We start from the raw sequence: 19,473 nt of genomic DNA, 5'->3' as shown, positions 1-19,473 counted from the left end.
CTCATGGTTCATGGGATCCAGCCCCATGTTGGGCTCTTCACAGACAGCATGGAACCTGCTTGGGATCCTCTCCCTCGGCCCTTCCCCACTCGTGCTCGCTTGCTCTCTCTCCCAAAATAAATAAGTAAACTTAAAAAAGAAAAGAGTTTCAGGTGTTAACCATGAGACACACAGCTCCAACAATGGTGGAACAGGCAAGCCAGGATGGAGAAGGCTGTGCTCCAGAGTCCTACCTGCTTGGAGTCCCACCTCCAACCATGTAACTGGGAGCCTTAGACAAACTGAGTTTTGGTTTTCTTGCTATACAGCTGGACCTACCTCAAGGGTTGTATAAGGCTCAGTGAAATAATGTATGTAGAGTGCTTGACACAGAGCCTGGTATGTGACTGGGGCTCAAAAACTAGTGGTGTTCATTGCTGATAGGATGTCCGTCCCCTTCTGAAAAACTTGATGGCCATTCTCACAAGTCCATACAGGGAAGTGAGAGTCAAGGGCTTCCTCCCTGGGAATGACAAATGTCTTGATCCGACTGCTATCCCTTTAGGCAATGGCAAGTGGGGGTCTAGGCCCAGAAAGACCACTGTGCCCATGAGGGGATGGGGCAGAGTGAGGTCTGCATCGGAGTGCTGGTATATGGTCTTGGTAGAGACAGGGAAAAAGACCAATCATTTTCTGGGCCTTCTGAAATTCAGAAACATGAAGTTTTAAAAAACAGCACATACACAAAGAAATGGTGTTTTTGCAGCTGTTTTGGTATTTGGGGAGTAATTTACCAACTTCAAGTTCAACTTAATGAATTTGGGGGTAGGCAGCTTCCATGGGATTTCTGCTTCCTAGTAATCTGCGGTTGCCCAGACGGCAAAGAGGGCCGAGCCAGTGGTCGGTGGGGAGCATTAACAGTAACACGTTGTATATTTGTCATCAGAATGGAGCCCCCGGGCACAGGGGTAGTACCCATGGCTGCTCAATGGTGTATTTGTCATGTGGCCACTGACACAATCAATTGACCCCCTTACACACCGGTGTTTATTAGCCATTGTATAAATATTTCACCCCTCCCCAGCTGACACATAATCTCTTCTTTGCTGCCTCTGACAAATGAACATTTCTCTGTAGACTCTTAAATGAGTATGTGTCACAGCTATGTCACTGATTAATTTTTTTTTACCACCACGAACAACGATGCATAGAAATGTAACTTATATTCATTTCCCGGCTTGAGCCCAGCTGTCTAAAAAATTCCACCAGCAGCTACAACTGACAGACAGCTATCCCAGCACTTGGGCGTGCCGACATGTGGTTGTGTGAGTGCCAGCTTGTTAATTACGGGCTTTTTCTTCCGGCCTGGCTGCCGAGTAACCAGCCACAAGGACCTTAATCACTGTTGGGGCCGGGAAGGGCCTGTTTCAGAAGGCTCCAGGGGCTGGCTCCCCAACCCAGCCTAACCACACATATTTTTTTCCTCCAAACATTGGCCACCTTTTCCTCTTGGCCTTGGTTTGGGAGCACCTCTGAAGGCACCCTGCTAGCACTCTTTGCCACCTTAGACTCTTTACTCACTGATCTATTAGATCCTGAGGGTAAGGACTGAGTCTTCTTTGCTAAGAACAAGTGGATGCTCCAGAACTATTTGCTGACAGTAAAGCAGCTAAGGGGCAATTGTTGACCAATGTACCAGCCAATTGTTCATTTCATCTTTTCAGTGAATGTTCTTGGAGCGCCTACTATGCAGGCCTATCAATCTGGGGCCAGAGGAAAAAGTGACCATTGCTTGGAGAAATGAGTATGTGGTTAGACTGGGGTGGGAAGCCAGCCCCTGGAGCCCTCCAAAGTTGGCCCTTCCTGGGCCCGATAGTAACTAAGTTCCCTGTGGCTCGTTCCTTGGCAACTAGGCCAAAATGAAGTTTAGGTTCTAGTGGTGGAGAACTAGAGGTTCTTGGGGTACATGCACTATTTGTACCCTGGTTTGTAGCTGAGGAAACTAAAGAACAATTCTTGCCAGTAGAGTTCGGTTAAGAACTTGTGTCATCTTGCCCCAGACCCTGCAAACCCTTTTCTATCATCTGCCCTGACCCCATTTTCCTTCTGGGCTGCCTCAGTTTCTCCTCCACTACAGCTCCCCTCCCCTCCCTTCCTTTCTTCTCCTTCACATTTGTCTCTTCTTGGCAGATTCTCGAGTCACCTTGGGCTTCAGAGCCGACTCAGCATCCCTGCCCCCACCCCAACCCTGTCCATCTGCTGCTTCCCCCTCCCCACCCACCTACCCACTGGCATAGGACTGAGCCTTCAGCAGGTGTCTAGGCTGCCCCTACGCCACCCCCTACCTCCATGCACCTGTGTCCCATACACCTGTGTCCCTTCCCTGATGTCATATAACCACTGGCTGGGAGCCAAGTGCATGACACCTGGGGACACTTCCAGTATATTAACTAGTTCACACCATCTCTGCCATTGCCCACAAGGCTCTCAAGAGACTGACCCAAGAAATAGAGAACCTTCCCCCTGCACATTCAGGGAACTGATACTCCCTAATGCCATGTTCAGGGAGTCCACCTGAATCAGTTAAAACCACTGATGTGGTGAGAGAGAGAGCATGGAATGGGAGTCTGTCTGCATCCCAGTTCCTCTGTTTACCCACTCTGTGTCCTTGGGAAAGTCGCTCATTTTCTCCTTGTCTCGTGCACTGGGGATGCCAGGAGCTACTTCACAGGACTGCTGGGAAGGTAAAAAGAGCTCACGTGGAATAGCACCCAGCATGGTACCTGGCACATCGTAGGTATACAGTAAATGGTAGTGTCTTTCTTTCTAAAGAAAGAACTTTCAAGACTCTGTCCCATCTTGACCAGTATCCCCCAGTGAGAGAAGAAAAGCTGGCTGAACCTGTCTCTCGAGACACATGCATGATATCTCCACCCATGTCAAACCTAGGACGTGGCCCTCTGGGACCCCATGTACCAGGCAGCACTGCCCTCTCCTTCCCTCCTGGCCTGAGTGGTGTGGGAGGAGGGGCAGCTCTACAGGAAATAGATAAAACTGCTAGGGGTGGGTCTGCCCAGACAATCTGCTCTCACCTTCAATAAGCATCATCCACAATGACAGCCACATATGAACATTCAGTACATGCAGCACTGAATAAAGTACATGTTTATGTGCATTATCTCATTGAAAAGATACAAAAACCCTCTGAGTTAGGTATGACTGACCTCATTCTACTGGTGAAGAAATTGAGATCCAAAGAGCTTAAGGAAACTACCAAAGGTCACGCAGAACCAGGACTTAATTGAGCTTGGGTCTGTCTCCTTCCCAATTACGGGCTCTTAACTACCACCATATGTTACCTCCCCCAAACCTCCTTCCCCACTACACTTACCAAGCTCCTAGGGCATGCTCCAGGGAGCAGGCAGCACCTGCTCTATGATGTCATCCAGGGCTTGTGCTATGACGTCAAGGACCCAGTGTGCCTGCCCAGCCCCACCTGTGGGGACTTAGTAGCATTAAGGTCAGAGAAAAGAGAAGCCTAGATGACACAGAGCTGGGTTGGGACCAGCTGGGGAGGGGGCTGATGCAAGAAAGGGCCCACACAACTAGCTTCAGTTGGAGGCTTGGCTGTGCCATCCCCCATACATTTTCTTGTTTGAAATGGAGCGTGGAGCCCCGGAAATCAGGACAAAAGCACCACCCACAGCTCTGGTCTCGATGACTCAGATTCCACCTCCCACAGCCTCCTCCTGTGTGTGTTTCTGAATGTGTGTGTACCCGAGCATGTGCCCTGCCAGTGCGTGAGGCTGTCAGCTGTGCACGCGTGTATGCACATGCATGCACAAGGATGAGTCCCCATGTGCGCATGCCAGAACTCTGCCCATCTGCATACCTGTCTTAAAGCCCAAGCCCTCAGAATACGATGACCAGCAAGGTCAATGATAATCACATTGTTAATAGCCAATGCACTTCCTATGTTCTTCAAAGGTACTGTGCTTAGCACTTTACATGTAGTATTGAGTGGAATCTTTACAACAACCTTATGAGGTGAATACTATCATTATTCCCATTCTGCTGCTGATGAAACTGAGGCTCAGAGAAGTTCAGCTGTTTTTCCAAGGCCACACAGCCAGGAAATGGTGTAATTTTCAGAGGCCAAAGTCTGTGCACAATAAGATGTGGTTCCCTCCCTGCCCTCTCTAGAGAGTTTGGAGAGAAGACTCCAAGTGTCCAGCCAGGGTCCCTGAAGGAAAGGGGACCAGAAGCCAGAGTTTTGGAAGAGAAAGGGGGGTAAATATCAGATAGATTCCTGAGCAGGAGGGGGGCAGGGCAGCTGTCTCTCAGAACAGGTGTCAGAGAAGCTGTGACAGCCACTTAGAACCACAGTGGCAAGCCTCCTTTACATGGCGATTTGCATATATTTGCATGTATTTGCATCACCAAATCTGTGGAAACGGCCTTAATGGTCCCTGCCTCAGAAGACTGGCAGAAGCTGAGAGGGTGGGAGTGACAGGGAGGGCCTGGGGAATTCAGGAAGGGAACGGAGGCAAGAGGCAGTGCTGTGGAGGCACTGGGAGGCGCTGGGCACGGCTCAATTCGTAGAGGAAATTGAGAAGATACTCTCCCGCGTGCCCCGGGAAGCCTCCGCGCCCTGAGTCCATCATCCCCTGGAGGATTCGGAGGGTGGGGAGAGCAGAGGAGGATTTGAAACCTGGGTCGGTGGGCAGAGCTCGGGAGGACGGCCGAGGCTCATATCTGGGTCGGGACCGTCAACCCCGGGTCCTGGGAAGGCTGGCCAGAGGAGAGGGGATGGCCTTGCTCTGCGTCTCTCCACTGGGGGGCCGCCCACTCGGTCACCCGAGCTCAGTGACTCGGTGTTGGGGAGCCATCTAGTGGACATGCTCGGGAAAGCGCCCCCTTCCTGCCCATTCTGGCGCAGCCCCCTCCTCTGGTTGCCTGCACAAAACGTGTTTCTGCTTTGCCAGCGCTGAGAAAAGGCGTGGTACTGAAGTAGGGAAGCTGAAGGCACTCCATGGCAGAAAGGTTGCATCTCTGCTGTTTTTCCGCTAGGCCCCATTTACTCATGTTTCATATTTTGCCTGTGAATAAGCGGAAGAAGCTATGTTCCCACTTCAAGGGGGGGGGGGGAGCAAGAAAGTTCATCTTTCTCTGAGTTTTGTCCTAGGCCCCAAACACCTAATAACATCTAAGAAAAGCCAGATCCCAAACATGTTCCAGGACATTACCTTCAAACAAACCTCAGATGATGCTGGCATCAATACCCCTACCTTCTTCAGTAACTTATGAAATAACACCTATTGTTCACCTGACACCCGCCTTTGATTGGACCCTACCATGGACTCCTGAAGAAACACATACCCTAGATCTTTTTTTCAGTATAACCCCCTATGGCCCCAAGCAACGACAAAACTCATTCCTATCTCCTTCCCAAGCCTCCTAGACACTCCGCTATTTTCTTCACTCATGCTATTCAGCAAACTCTGTTTTCACTTTCTCTGGCTCATGTTTGACTTCTATCCTGCGTGAAGCCAAAGATCTTCTTGACTGATCCTGTTGGACTCTCCCCTAGGTCCTCGGATGCAGCCTTCCTGCATCAGTGCAACCTGGTCCCGTGGCCCACGTCTGAGTGGGATTTCGATTCTTCTGGAGGATCACCCTCAGGGAGCTTCCCGCAGGGCTCAGGCCAGGTTAAGATGGGCTAATACAGCTGAGAGGCTAAGAGCTTAGGCCTTAAAGTCAGAAAAACATGGCTGTGCCAGTTGCCAACAGAGTGACTTTGTCAAATGAACCTCCTAGTCAGTTACCTCATCTGTAAAATGGGGGCAATAGTATTTACTTATGAGAATGAAAGAAGACAATCTATGCCACGAGTTTATTAGTAGGGTCAAGACTAGACAAAATCAAGTGCCTGGAACCCAAAATTTAAAGGATTTGGGACTTGTATGACACTGAGATCTTCTTAAAATTTGTGTCCTAAGCTCCTTGTTCTTTTTGCTCTAGTCTTGGCCCTGACTATTAGCACATTGTGGGGCACACGAGGAGCACCTCATGCGCAGGAGCTATTGTTGATGTTGTTACCATATTGTTACTGCTGTGAGGATGCTAAGGTATTGGGAAGGCAGCACCCTACCCCCAAGGCCCAGGAGGAAGTAGCACCCCATCTCCCTGCTGGCCTGGTTCAACAAGGGTGTGAAGTGAAATTGGAGGCCAGAGGGGTGAGGGACCACTTCCCAATAGTCAGGAATAGAGAGGAAGTCACAGGCAGATAGGGGTGGAGGGGGATATTGGGCCATAAAGCTTGTGTGGCTTCTCAGAGTTCCTGTGATCACCCAATGACAAGGAAGGGACCCACAGATGGTCAGTGTGATATGGTGGTGAGAGTCTGAGGTGGACTGATGTCATATTATGGCCCTCTGAGGGGTGACACCAAAAGACAGTGGTCAGGGGAAGTACTATCCAGTGCGCAAAAAACTCTGAGCAGTACATTTGGTTGTCAGCTTCATGTAGAAGAAGACGTGGTCTGAGATGTGGATATTCCCTGACTCCTGGGAAGTTGTGAATCACTTGGCTCATTGGTCAGGAGCCTAGAAAGAACAAAACCAAGATCACTGAGAAAGAGGGCTATGGAAAGACAGATGGACAGACTTTTGGAAGTGGGCACCAAGCGTGCAAACTTCTGGGTCTCAAACACCCTGCAGAGCAGGAGAATAGGAATGAGATAGGAAAGGAGACAGAAATGCCAGGTTGCTGTCAACACAGCAGACACAATGATTCATGAGGTGAGTGAATCTTTTCCTGTCCACCTCAAATGTCTGCACAATAGCTTTTGATTAGAATGGTCATGGTGCCAGGAATGGGGGTCATGTATGGGCCCAACAGCATGGGCTCCCCTCACTAAGGCTGAGCTCATCCTACCACTCTGAGGGCTCAACCTGCCTACAAGCCCCATGCTGGACACCTGGTGTGGTTCTCTTCCTCAGCAGACCAGCCTAGTCCCTGGTGGCACATGGCTTGCACTGAATCCCTTCCTTCCACCCTGGAGGGGACAGTTATTTGTCCTTACTAGAACGAGTGTGTGCTTGGGGTTTGAGTTTGTCTTCCTTGTCCACAGTGCTTCTACAAGGAAGGTACAATAATGAGGTCACCTAAGACTTAAACATCATCAGCTCTTACATTTAGATTTTGATCCATTTTGCATTAATTTTTGCATATGCTATGAGGTAATGAAATCGTGGTAAATTCAACAGATACATTGGTCTTACTAAGTTGTACCTCATCACCCAGAAGCAGTGGGCCTAGCAGAACAGTGGAGCAGCCTGTGCAATGCTCAGAAATTGCTGGCAGAAACATGACACGTGTGAGTTTGGGCCCAGAACTTCTGGACATGGTATTTGTTTGATAGCACTTTGTCCCCTATACCTGGAAATTACAGGTCCCATAATCAATGTGGAAGTGCAAGTGGCCCATCTCACTCTCAGATCTGCACAGTTTTTGCTTCTTGTTCCCAAAACTTTAGGCTCTGCTTGTTAAGGGTCCTAGTTCCCATGCAGTGGCAACTGTATGTACCAGGGAACAGAGTAACATTCGTACTAAACTGGAAGCTGTGACTGCTCTTCATGCCAGGGGACCAATAGCAAAAAAGGACATTCATTGCTGGATTGGTCAAGCCATTGATCCTGATTGCCAGGAGGAATAAGAGCAGTAGATAGAATACATATCGATGCAATAAGGGCAGGGAAGGCTGTGTCTGAACCCTGCCAGGAGTTTCACTGGACATCTCTTAGAAACTCCCACCCAGTTGTAATTGACGATGGACAACTTCAACAGTGACAATCCCCAAAGGGAAGGCAACCAAGGGATCAGTGCTCCCAGGGACGAAAGCCCATAAAATCTCATCTGGCAAGTAGTTTAGATCTGCAGAGGGTTAACTGAGGATAAGAGAAGGAGGGAGACAAGATCAGTTACGGAATCAGGACCAGCTACAGTAGTGGGGACTAAGGCTTGCTTCATTAACCCTCCTGTCCTTATCTTCCTTGGGATCACAGCTAGCATTACCTTGAAGGGGTTTTGTTTACAGTGGACTGTACCTCCGTTTCTGCAGAAAAAGTAATGACAGCTTTGTTCTCTTGGACAAAACCGGAGGCCCCATGTTGTAGTAGGGAAGTCAGATATAATGCAAGGGCGTGAATGGATCTCAGTGGCACGAGGGCTGGACCATATTGAGATGGAAACCTTTCTTCTCGAATGACTTGACTACCTCCCTACTCTCTCTGACATTGCCCCCCACCTTCAGGCTTAGACGAAAGGCCATACTTCATAGTGGTTTCTGAATGCCACCAAGGGTTGGTTGACAGAACCCAGAAGCTTGCTGTGAACCTTGCCCCATGGGGATAGGTTGTGGGTAGAAGCTATGGGCTACTGCAAGGTGTGCTTCCTCCTTACAGCCTTCTAGAGGAGTCCCACCGCATGCTGAGTGCACACACTCTGGCCAAGCAAACTGCAGTGTCTTTCTGTGGCCCATGTGAAGCAAGTCAAGACAGTAAGGCATTGCACCACCTTGCTTTGTGTCTTCTGTGCACATATTTCCCTCTTCCTCATCCTTAGCCCCCTGGGCTTTCACCTGAATCCTGGCCACAAGCTCTGCTTCTAGAGGGCCTAAGACAAGGGGGTTCGGAGATTTGTCTCCCTCTATGTGTCCCACACCAGGGTCAGTCCCAGAGCCTGAGTCTGACCAGTCCAGCACAGCTGCTGAAACCAAAGAAATAGAGACTCTATGGGGGGCAGGAACTGACCAACTATTTTTTTCCAGATGGGGGGCAAAGGGGTGGACATCTGAGAGATAAGGGAGGAGAGGGTGGGCAAGAGCAGCAAGGAGGGAGAGGAGGGCAGAGGGTAGAAAGTCAAGTCCTAGTGAAGGTGGTCCCCTGTAAATGGATCTATGTAGGGAGTTTTCTGAGGAGGAGTGGCTGGATCCAGCAGGACAAGGGACAAGGGAGAACAATATTCCCTCCCTGCACTGAGTGGACACACGCATCCATGCAGGGCTGGGAGTGAGTTTCTCTGAGCCCCCTCAGACCTCCATATTCCTGAATGGGGGCAGTGTCTGACTCTCAGCTGATCTGGAAAAACAGTAAAAAATCAGGAGTGAGTGCTCGTGCTGGGGCCAGGAGGAGGCAGAAACAGGTAGAAGGTAGAAGTTCAGGTAGAAGGTCCAGAACAGCACACAATAATCACTCCCTTTTCTAGTGCAAGGAGACCAAGAGGGGCTAGACTGGGGCCAAGGGGCACCCCCTCTTGGCCTAGGTCTTCACCCTCTGACTACTTCAAATCCTCCAATTTATAAACACTGCAGGCCCATGACACAATCCCATCTCCAGAGTACAGCCTCACATTCCATTGGAGCTCTGTGTCCCAAGAGGAACCAGCCCAGTGGCATTCGGGTGGCTTGCTGGGAAGCAGGACAGGAGGAAGTCAGGTCAAGACTGAGAAAAAAGACTGAATGTCCCTCATGTCACCCCTGTACCCTAGCCTTCATCCACCACCTTGCCTTTCTTTAGATGTGTGGGGATGGGAATGCAAGCTGGTGCAGCCACTCAGGAAAACAGTAAGGAAGTTCCTCAAAATACTAAAAATAGAACTACCCTACAACCCAGCAGTTGCTCTACTAGGTATTTATCCAAGGGATACAGGTGTGCTGTTTCAAAGGGACACATGCACCCCCGTGTTTATAGCAGCACTATCAACAATAGCCAAAGTATGGAAAGAGCCCAAATGTCCATCGATGGATGAATGGATAAAGAAGATGTGGTATATATACACAATGGAGTATGACTCGGCAATCAAAAAGACTGAAATCTTGCCTTTTGCAACTACATGGATAGAACTGGAGGGTATTATGCTAAGTGAAATTAGTCAGTCAGAGAAAGACAAAAATCATATGACTTCACTCATATGAGGACTTTAAGAGACAAAACAGATGAACCTAAGGGAAGGGAAACAAAAATAATATAAAAATAGGGAGGGGGACAAAACAGAAAAGACTCATAAATATGGAGAACAAACTGAGGGTTACTGGAGGGGTTGTGGGAGGGGGGATGGGCTAAATGGGTAAGGGGCACTAAGGAATCTACTCCTGAAATCATTGTTGCTCTATATGCTAACTAATTTGGATGTAAATTTTAAAAAATAAAAAATTAAATTAAAAAAAAAAAAGATGTGTGGGGAGTGCATCAGGCTGGGGACAGAAATCTTGGTATAAAACTGTGGTCTGCTTGTTCCTGGAGTCATCCCAGTCATTCTACTTCCAGGCAAAGGCAGAAAGAGGGGCAGAGTAGATGAGGAACCTGAGCCCCAGGCAGTTGGCTCTGCTTGCCTGGGATACACAAATGGGACTGGAGGGGCCCACCTATGATAGAGTGTGTGGATATTTTTCTAAGATGGAGTCTATAACTGTCAAATTCTCATAAAAGTTTAAGATCTGCCTGTGCTGTCCAGTATGGTAGCCACTAGCTACATGTGGCTATTTAAGTGTACGTTAAAAATAAAATATAAATAAAATAAAATAAAATTTAAAAAAATAAAATAATTCAGCTCTTCTAGCTCACCTTTCAAAGCCACAATTCAATGTCTTAATGACCATATGTAGCTAGCAGCTACCATGTTGGACAGCATAGATACAGAACATGTGCATCTGTAAGTAAGTTCTGTTGAACAGTACTGCCTACGAATTAAACATTGTTTTCACTTTATTGAGGTATAACTGATAAGTAAATTGCATGAATTTAAAGTATACAACTTGATGATTTGACTTATATGTATATTGTGAAATAATTACCACAACAAAGTCAGTTAACACATCAATCACCTCACGGAGTTACCAGTCTGTGTATGTGTGTGGCGAGAACATTTAAGATCTACTCTCTTACAAATTCCAAGTATATAATACAGTAATGTTAACTACAGTCACCATGCTGAACATTAAATTGCTTTCCATTAACCTTGCACAGGTAAACTGAGACCTAAAGTGGAGGTAATCTGCCCAAGGCCCCAAGGGGAGTCAGTGATAGTGGCAAGAATCATAAATGCCCTTCATAAAATATAAAACTGCATAAAAATATCTTCTTATACATACAGCTTAGTGTTCCACAACAGCCTGGGATGGAAGGAGACAGGGCGCTAGTTGGGGCTCTAGATGGGGGGAAGGGAGGTAAGCTGTGTTTGTTCCTCCCACCCCACTCCCAGGGCTGCCCCAGCCCTTCAGGATAAAGGAGGCTTAGAGTTCTGGAAATACTTCCCCTCCCCCATGATGACCTCATCCTCACAAAAATGTGAGAAGGGCAATGGGAGGGGTTTCATGGAGGGAAGCTAAAGGGGGGGATTGTGGGTGGGGAAGATGGCACAGTCCCCAAGCCAAAGAAATTAGGGGGTGGGGAGAGCTGTACTGATCCTAACCATGCTCCATGCAGCCATCTTCCTAAAATCCAAGTCTGAACCTATAACCCCATGCTTGTACTCTTCTTGGAACGGAGACCAAATCCCAACCAAGGACAAGGGTCTATATGGCCTGGCCCGTAGGCCCCTCAATCTCAGCTGGCCCCAAACTCCCATCTCTTTGCTCTGTCTCTATTACTAGATTTGCTCCCACCTCAGGACTTTTGCTCTTGTGGTTCCTTGGCCTAGGATACTCTCCCTCCCAGCCCTAAGGAACTCCTACCCATCTTTCTGATCTCAGCCTAAGCACAGCTTCTGGGAGAAGCCTTCCCAGAACCCCCAGGCCAGGTCAGCTTCCTCTGTTATATATTCTTATACTGCTTCCCTTTGGAACACTTGTTTTGGCTTGTAATTACTCTACACGTTTATTTGGGGGTTCTTTGGTAAATGTCTCATTCCCCTAGCAGACCAAGCTCTCCATAGTCTGTTTTTGCTTATTGTTATATCTCTAAACCCTTGAGCAGTGGTTGTTCCAGAAGAGGTGCTCAATAAAAATATGAGAAATAAATGAAATGATTGAATGGAGTTTTCCTTCCTGCAAGAAACATGCTCTTCAAAGTCCATGTCCAGTCCAACTGGCCCATCTCATTAGGACACAGTGAGGGTGGTGCATGTGCCCTCTACCCACCCAGAGAGGGAAAGCAGGGGAAGAAATGTGCCCAGGAGGCCCCTGGAGACAGCAGAGGTGATCAGGAGAGCAGGGGTGCCAGGATATTGGATGAGGAGTAACAGAAGTGGTGGAACCCACAAGATGACAACCGGGAGATGGTGGAAACACAATGAGAGCAACATGGTCTAATCTGGCAATAGGATGCCATGAGATGATTGAATAAAACAAGACCCTGGATGTACCAGAGTGAGGGCATAACAGGTAAGCTGGTTTGAATCCAGAGTCACTGTGGAAGTGACTGGCAAAAATCGAAACAAGGAAGGGGAAACATTTATTGAGCACTTACAGGGCATCAAGCTCTTTCCATGTACCCAAGTATTCCCATAGATTAATCTTTATGCCAACCCTGTAAAGTAGGCCCTATTACCATCTCTTTTCCTTGCAGAAAAGGAAACCAAGGCACAGAGAGACTAAGTAACTTGCTCAGGTCACATAGCAGGTAAAGGTGGATCAAGATTGTACTTTGGAGACGGCTCTTACTTCCTGCATCATACCATCCCCTTCTGGTGAACAAAATGGCTCCCTAAGTGATTGTGGTTGCAGTGGTCTATGATTTGGGTGGGAAGGTGGAAGAGCAAAGAGAGACATGGAAAGGGTAGTGGAATATTCCTTCCACAATCCCCACTGCTTGGTTCTGTCCTTCCTCTGCTCACCGGTACACCTTTTGCCCCACATGTTAGTCACATTTATTCTTACTCCTTCCCTGAAAAATGCTAGAGAGGCTGAATCAAACCACACAATAAAGAGCAAGAGCAAGAGAAAGCCTGTACTGGCCAAGGGGAGGACTTTGAGGAGATGGGGTATAGATGAGGGAGAAGCCCAGACAAGTGAGGTTTGTGACCAACACAGAAGGGTTATTGTAGGTTGTAAGATCTTTTGAGAGATGAAACATTGGAAAACCTGTTCATTCTTTTTGGTTTCTGGCATATACTTTATTTTTAAACTGTGGTTCCATGTATATATTGGGTCACAATGAGCCCTGCCATTGTCATTTGGGTTAAACCAGAGCAGGCAGATCAGATGGTGATGGTCAATAATGGGGCCTCTCTTGCCTGGGTGAACTGGTAGGACTTCAGGGTTAAAGTTTGGAGAGAGTCCTTTCCTATTACCCTGAGCCCACCAGGCCCTGAAGGAGTCACAGGCAGTACCCCAAAAGGGAATGGCAGCTCAGCCCAGATCCCCAGCCATGGAAGCCCTTGGAGGAAAGTGAGTTCCCTAGCTCAGCCTGGTATGGCTCATCTCGCTGTAGGCAAACCTCTTGGATAGTGAGGATAAAAGAGGTCTGGCTAAAGATCAGGGACCCACAATAGCCTCCCAGAGAAGCAGCCCCTCCAGGGGACACTAGCCACCCACGCAGTCTCCATCTCACTCCTAAGAACTGGTTCACTTCCCACAATACCATTCGCCTCACCCTTTTTCCCTAGGGTGTCTTCCGTGACTACTCTCTGTCCCCATTTTCTCAGACCAATAGCCCTCCCCTCGTCTAAATCATCTTGGGAGGCATACACCCCCCAGGGGAACAGATGACTTGGCTGCTCTACCCCACTCTTAAATATTCAGAGAAAAGATCAATCCCAGAACTCTGTGCTCCCCATCCTTGAGCCCACTGAGCTCCCTTCTGCCCATCCACCCGGGGGCCAGGGCAGACATCTGCTGCAGGCTCAACCTCTGAGTCCACGTGCCTGCACACCAGACCTGGTCAGTACTCTCCCCTTCTCTCCCCAGGCATGAGGAGGGCAGAAGGCAGCCTCAACATCTGGATTGTTGGCAGTGTGGAGAAAGATCCACTGTATCCAAGTTCAGGGTCACAAAGGTTTCAGCCCTTATCTTCCAGAGCTTGGAATGTTTCCATTCACTACCTTCATTTTTACTCATCTCTGTCTTGACCTGTTTCTGTCCTTAAGAAGATTGAGAATATGGGGTGCCTGGGTGGTTTAGTCGGTTAAGCGTCCGACTTCAGCTCAGGTAATGATCTCACAATTTGTGAGTTTGAGGCCAGCATCTGCCTCTGTGCTGACAGCTCAGAGCCTGGAGCCTGCTTCAGATTCTGTGTCTCCCTCTCTCTCTGCCCCTCCCCCACTCACGCTCTGTCTCTGTCCCTCTCAAAAATAAATAAACATTAAAAAAAAAGAAAGAAAGAAAGTCTCTTTAGAAAAAAAAGAAGAAGAAAAAGAAGAAGGTTGAAAATGGAAGATGGAGTGGGGAAGGAACCCCTGTGCCTCCCTGGCTAGAGTTATAAGCCCAGGGGTACTCCCTCTTGTAGCTCTCAATGACCCTAGAATTAGAATTCTCTTTGCCTCACTGGGCTCAGGTTACAGAAATCTTTGAATCTGCCCTGTCCCCTCAGTGATGAATTATGGCGTCAAAGAGAGAAACACAAACACAGACAAAGGTAGAGAGAGAGGTGGGGCAGAAAGAGAGGCAGACACACAGAAAAACCACAAAGAAGATTCTGAATGAAGAAAGATGGAACTGTATTCACAAGAAGACAGAAAGACAAAGAATAAAAGAGAAATAAGAGAAACAGAGAAACAGATATGGGAGGTGTGTGGCAGAGAGAGACAGAGAAAAAGAGAAACTGAGAGAGCCAGGGAGAAAGAGAGAAGGAAGATACAACTCAGGGACAAGAGTCTTCACCCACCACCAAATGGCTGAACCAGACAGGGGACATAGGGTCTGGGGAGAGAGCTGGGTCTTCCTTTCTGCAGCTCTGCCCTGACCCTCTTACTCAGGTGTCCTCAGTGTGGAGTCACTAAACTTAGATGGGAAAAAATATTATATTATTTTCACTAATCTCTAGCTGAAATTTCGCGTTTCCTTCCATTATGATAGTAGCAACAAACCAGTCACATTAGCCATAACAATGGCTTTGTCACCAATAAAAATCACTTATATTTTTGTATCATATTACAGTATTGTAGATATTTTGAAATATCATTCATGCTCTTCACTGCTTCAAAATTATGTGAGGTATCAACCTACTGCTAGATCTTATTTAAAGCATTAATAAGAAGCACATATATTACTATATCACATTAAAATAGTTTAAAAACTGTATTACAATATAATTGGTTTCCTTTGTAATCCTACATATTTCATTTTATGCATTTTAAAACATTATGCTGAGAATGGTTACATAGGTTTTGCCAGACTGCCAAAGGGGAACTTGACACAAAAAACGTTCAGAACTCTTGCATCTGGCCCCTGACCAGGACCCCCTCCAAACTATCCCTCTAGATTCCCTGTGCCCTATAGTTATTTACTCAATTCCCTTTTCTTGCTGGGTTACTGGGAAATGTGGAAGAGGAAGGCAGCCAGGAGCTGAGAGAGGAATGAAGGAGAGAGGCAAGGAAGGGAGGTTGGGAGAAAATATCTTATACCACTAAGCAATAGAAGGAAAGTTCATCAAGGGCACAGGGATAACTCTTGAGTCAAGGTCAGCTGTCACAGGAATCCCCTTATTTTCCAGGAATGGGCCTACCTTAGGATCTCTGCTGAGTTTGGTCTTTGGATGGGAGCAACCCCATGGGAAGCTGGCCTTAAACTGCGAGTTGATGGATTTCAGAAGGCAGCAGCTAAGGCCTTTGGTAAATTTTCAGTCTTTGTAGTTGGAGGTCCATGAAGAGCATTCTCCTGGCCCCACAGTTGCCCATCCAGAGAAATGTCTCCTTATCTGTAAAATGGAGGTGATAAAATCCCCTATCTTAAGAGTTGTTGTGAGGATTAATGGAAACTTGCAAAGCAATATTTGCACAGGGCCTGGGACAGAGTCGGCTCTCAGTAAGTGGCAGCCATTACTATGGTCATTTTAATAATTAATTATTATTATCATTCTCTTTCTCAGAGAGAAGAGCTCCAGGAGGCTGAAGGTAGCAGATCCTCTCCAAGCTGGGGCAGTTGGGAGAGGTGGGGACCACTTCACACTCCCCTCACCTTCTGCTGAGGCGGGGGTCTTCCCCTAGTTACTGACAGTTCCTTTGTCTGCTGACTCACAGCCAACTTCCTCTCATACAAACAGGAAAACACAGCGAGCCAGTGGTGTCCCCCCCCCCCCCCCCCAACAACACCACACATAGCTAAACACCAGCCCAACTCTGAGGGGGAAGTGCCTCAGGCTCTGGGGGACAGGCTTCAAGGCTAGGGCTCCAGGCAAGATTGGGAAAAAGGAGAGGAGCCATTTCTCCTCAGGTAACACCCCCATCCCCCTACCTCTGCCCGCCACTTCACCAAAAAAAAAAAAAAAAAAAAAAAAAATGGAGTACGAGGATGAAGAGAAGGGGCTTCTCCTAAAGAAGAAAAGACTTCTTGCTGGGTCACTGAGCTTGCAGGGCGCCAGGCTTATCCCCCAAAAGGCAGCCCCAAGACCCGGGTTGGGGGGTATGGGAGTAGGAATGTTGCCTTGCTGACCTTCACCACTGGGAAGAAACCTAGGCCTGGCTCTTGGGGAGGAAGAAGCAGATGGGGACTCCTCTGCTAGGCATCGGCCCCTATTCCCTCACGTCAAACCTCTGGGCTACTGAAGGGGTCCCCAGCTTGGAAGGCTGTGGCTATCTGTGACTTCCGGATGCCAGCCTCCCTTCACTCGCTAACTGGGTGCCAGGGTCCAGCCACGGTGCTGGGCATGGGACAGGGGCTGCCACCCTGGGGGCTTAGGGCCCACCTCTTTCCCTCCTCTTTTGGCACGATGGGGAGGGAACAGCAGAAGGGATGCAAAGCCGTGCTCCAGGCCGCTCTCCTTTTCGCTCTGGTTCTACCTCTGTCACATCTCCATTCTGGTCTTTACCCCTTTGTCCCTCTCTCTAAAGCTGTCTTGACCTCCCACTCCTGTTCCGGTCCCTTTCTCGGCCCCTAGGAAGACAGAGTTGGCCAGGCCCCGAGATAAGCGCAGCGGTTAGGTAAGGAGCCCAAACCTTTTGAAGGCCGGCGCTTGCACAAGGAGTGGCGGGGCCCAGCGGAGGGAACCGGCCGGCGGGGCGGGGCGGGGCCGGGCCCGTCGGGGGAGGGCTGAGGGGAGGCGGGGCCCGCGCTGCGCGACCCGAGCCTCGGACGGCGCGGCGGGCACCGGGAGCGGACGGCGGCCGCGTAGTGAGGTGAGGACCCCCGCGCCCACGGGCCCCTGCTTCCCAGACTCCTCCCCGTCCCCTCCTTGAGGGCCCCGTCCGCCCCGGCGGCCCTCCCCCGCCCCCCTCCCCGCCGTGACTCGCCCCTCCCTCCGGTGGCCCGGCCTCTGCCCCCTCCCTCCTCAACCCCCTCCTTCGTCGCAGCCCGCGCTGCCCCGCGCTGCCCGGCCCGCCCCCGGCACTCCTGCCCCGAGCACCTCCGGGTTCCCAGTCCCGTGCCCTCGGGCTGGATCTGAGTCACTGGGAAACTGGGCTCTGAGTCAGGCCCTAACTAGCTTGGGTACGGGGGCCCAGCTGCGGAGAGGCAGAAAGGCCAGAACTGATGCTGGGGCGAGAGGGAGTCCTGGTCAGGACCCCATGGGGAGAAAGTGTGTGAGAACCTAACAGGCAGAGGCAGAGAGACAGAAATCTGGAGTCACATACACCTAAAGGTCTAGTTAAAATTGGAGACTCAGGCAAGGAGAGGCTTGATGACAGAGCAAAAGAAGGAGGGGAACAAAGATGGATTTAGATAGAGGCAGTGACCAATAGAGTGGGGTAGAGAAAGGGACAAGCAGAGAGAAAACTCCAGGGAGACAAAATCTGAGACAGGTCCAGAGAATACACCAGGGTCAGGGTCAGGATGGCAGAACGGGACAGAGCCTGAAAGACTTGAGCCCAAAGGCATGGGAAAGGGAAAGGGAAAGCTCAGAGGAAGAAGATTTGGAGAAAGCAGAGGTAGGGGGATGTCATTTCACACTCTTGAGTCGCTATAGGGAGGGTGCTCACGTGTGCATGCATGTGTGTGAACATGCTTCAGGTTGGTGGAGAGTGAAGACCCTGGAGTACCCCTGGCCTCTGGGCCCTCCTCTTTCCAGACCAATTCTCCACCCTATCCCCATTCCCCAGGCGGCCTGTTTCCACAGCCAGGACCCCACTTGCTGAAACTAGTTAGGGCTCTCTGGGCAGCCTGACCAAGGCAGACAGGATGTGGGGGCGGCCAGGGCTGGAGGGACAGGAAGGAAGTCTGAGCAGAGACAATAGGTGGAAGGGGAGGAGGAACTGGGAATGACTAGGATTAGGATGGCCGAGCTTGTACCTCAGTTCTGAAAACCAGGGGGGTGGAATCTCCACCTCTTCCCTCCTCTTGTGCCACAGCTGCCCCTGTACCCACCTTAGGCCACATCATGAGGCCCCTCTTCCCACCATCCCATTCCATCCTGCCCCCGCAGGCTTCTGTCATCTTGTCCCATGCTGACTTGGTTGAATGCAATAAAGCAGAGGCAGAGCTTTGATCCAGACCTAGGGTGGTCAGGAGCATGGGGGCCAACACTTCCACCAATTTGTTGTGAGCCTGGGGCAAGCCTCTTCCCTTCTCTGAGCCTCAGTGTCCTCATCTGCAAATGAAGAGATTCCTCTATAATAAGAAAGCTCTTTCTGATGTTCTGGGACGGCTCTTCCTCCAGATTGCTGGCCACTGGTCATTTTTCTTTGGAGGAAGACAAGTCTGGTGCCTACCCCCTGTCCAGGCCTCAGACTTTGGGACAGGGAGGGGGAATCTCAGCCTGAGCCCTTCCTTCACCCTGCCGCTCCCCCCAGCAATGGCCTGAGCCCCCATGGCTGCCCCTCAGGACCTGGACATCGCTGTGTGGCTGGCCACGGTGCACCTGGAGCAGTATGCAGACACGTTCCGAAGGCATGGCCTGGCTACAGCGGGTGCAGCCCGGGGCCTGGGCCACGAGGAGCTGAGGCAGTTGGGTGTCAGCGCCACAGGTCACCGGAAACGCATTCTGCGCCTGCTGCAGGCAGGTGCTGCAGAGGGCTCCCTGGATTCCCAGTTGGACAGTGCCATGGAGCCATCCCCCAGCCTAGCCCCCCAAGCCCAGCCCCCCAAGCCTGTGCCTAAGCCCAGGACAGTATTTGGTGGACTCAGTGGCCCCACCACCACCCAAAGACCTGGAGTGAGCCCAACCCTCTGGAAACCAGAAGTGTCCAGGAGCCCGGAGTCCAGCCCAAGTTCCCCTCCTCTCCCCACCTCCTCCTCTGAGCAGACTTCAGCCTTGAATACTGTGGAAATGATGCCAAATGCCATCTACTTTGGCCTGGACTTAAGAGGCGGGGCACAGACAGCCCAGGACATGTGAGTGGGGCTGGCTTCCTTGGGATCCAGTGCTGGGTGGGGGCAAGAAGGTGCAGGACATGAGGCTTTCTCCT

The 19,473-nt window shown here is 49.8% G+C and overlaps 1 protein-coding gene and 1 long non-coding RNA gene across 9 annotated transcripts in view; one reads left to right on the top strand and one right to left on the bottom strand.

The window, feature by feature from the left end:
* LOC113594725 (uncharacterized) overlaps nucleotides 1-16,126 on the bottom strand; it is a 117,050-nt gene extending 100,924 nt beyond the window's left edge. The window contains exon 1 of one of the 2 annotated variants that reach the window (XR_008298415.1): nucleotides 15,642-16,126. This is a non-coding gene — a long non-coding RNA (uncharacterized LOC113594725). Of the gene's footprint in view, nucleotides 1-3,370; nucleotides 10,559-15,641 lie in introns of those variants that run through there. The other variant, XR_008298414.1, reaches the window with a different exon arrangement.
* A 132-nt stretch (nucleotides 16,127-16,258) lies between these two features.
* ARAP3 (ArfGAP with RhoGAP domain, ankyrin repeat and PH domain 3) overlaps nucleotides 16,259-19,473 on the top strand; it is a 25,242-nt gene continuing 22,027 nt past the window's right edge. The window contains exons 1-3 of one of the 7 annotated variants that reach the window (XM_053222211.1): nucleotides 16,259-16,348; nucleotides 16,966-17,055; nucleotides 18,859-19,399. In XM_053222211.1, coding sequence (XP_053078186.1) covers nucleotides 18,876-19,399 — 524 coding nt within the window. In that variant the 5' untranslated portion in view covers nucleotides 16,259-16,348; nucleotides 16,966-17,055; nucleotides 18,859-18,875. Of the gene's footprint in view, nucleotides 16,349-16,965; nucleotides 17,056-17,139; nucleotides 17,251-17,338; nucleotides 19,400-19,473 lie in introns of those variants that run through there. The other 6 variants (XM_027042873.2, XM_027042869.2, XM_027042886.2 and 3 more) reach the window with 6 other exon arrangements.

Source organism: Acinonyx jubatus, chromosome A1 (assembly GCF_027475565.1).
Source record: "Acinonyx jubatus isolate Ajub_Pintada_27869175 chromosome A1, VMU_Ajub_asm_v1.0, whole genome shotgun sequence".
Lineage (NCBI taxonomy): Eukaryota > Metazoa > Chordata > Mammalia > Carnivora > Felidae > Acinonyx > Acinonyx jubatus.
Note: the sequence above shows the minus strand (reverse complement) of the source record. Positions and strands in the feature narration are given on the sequence as shown.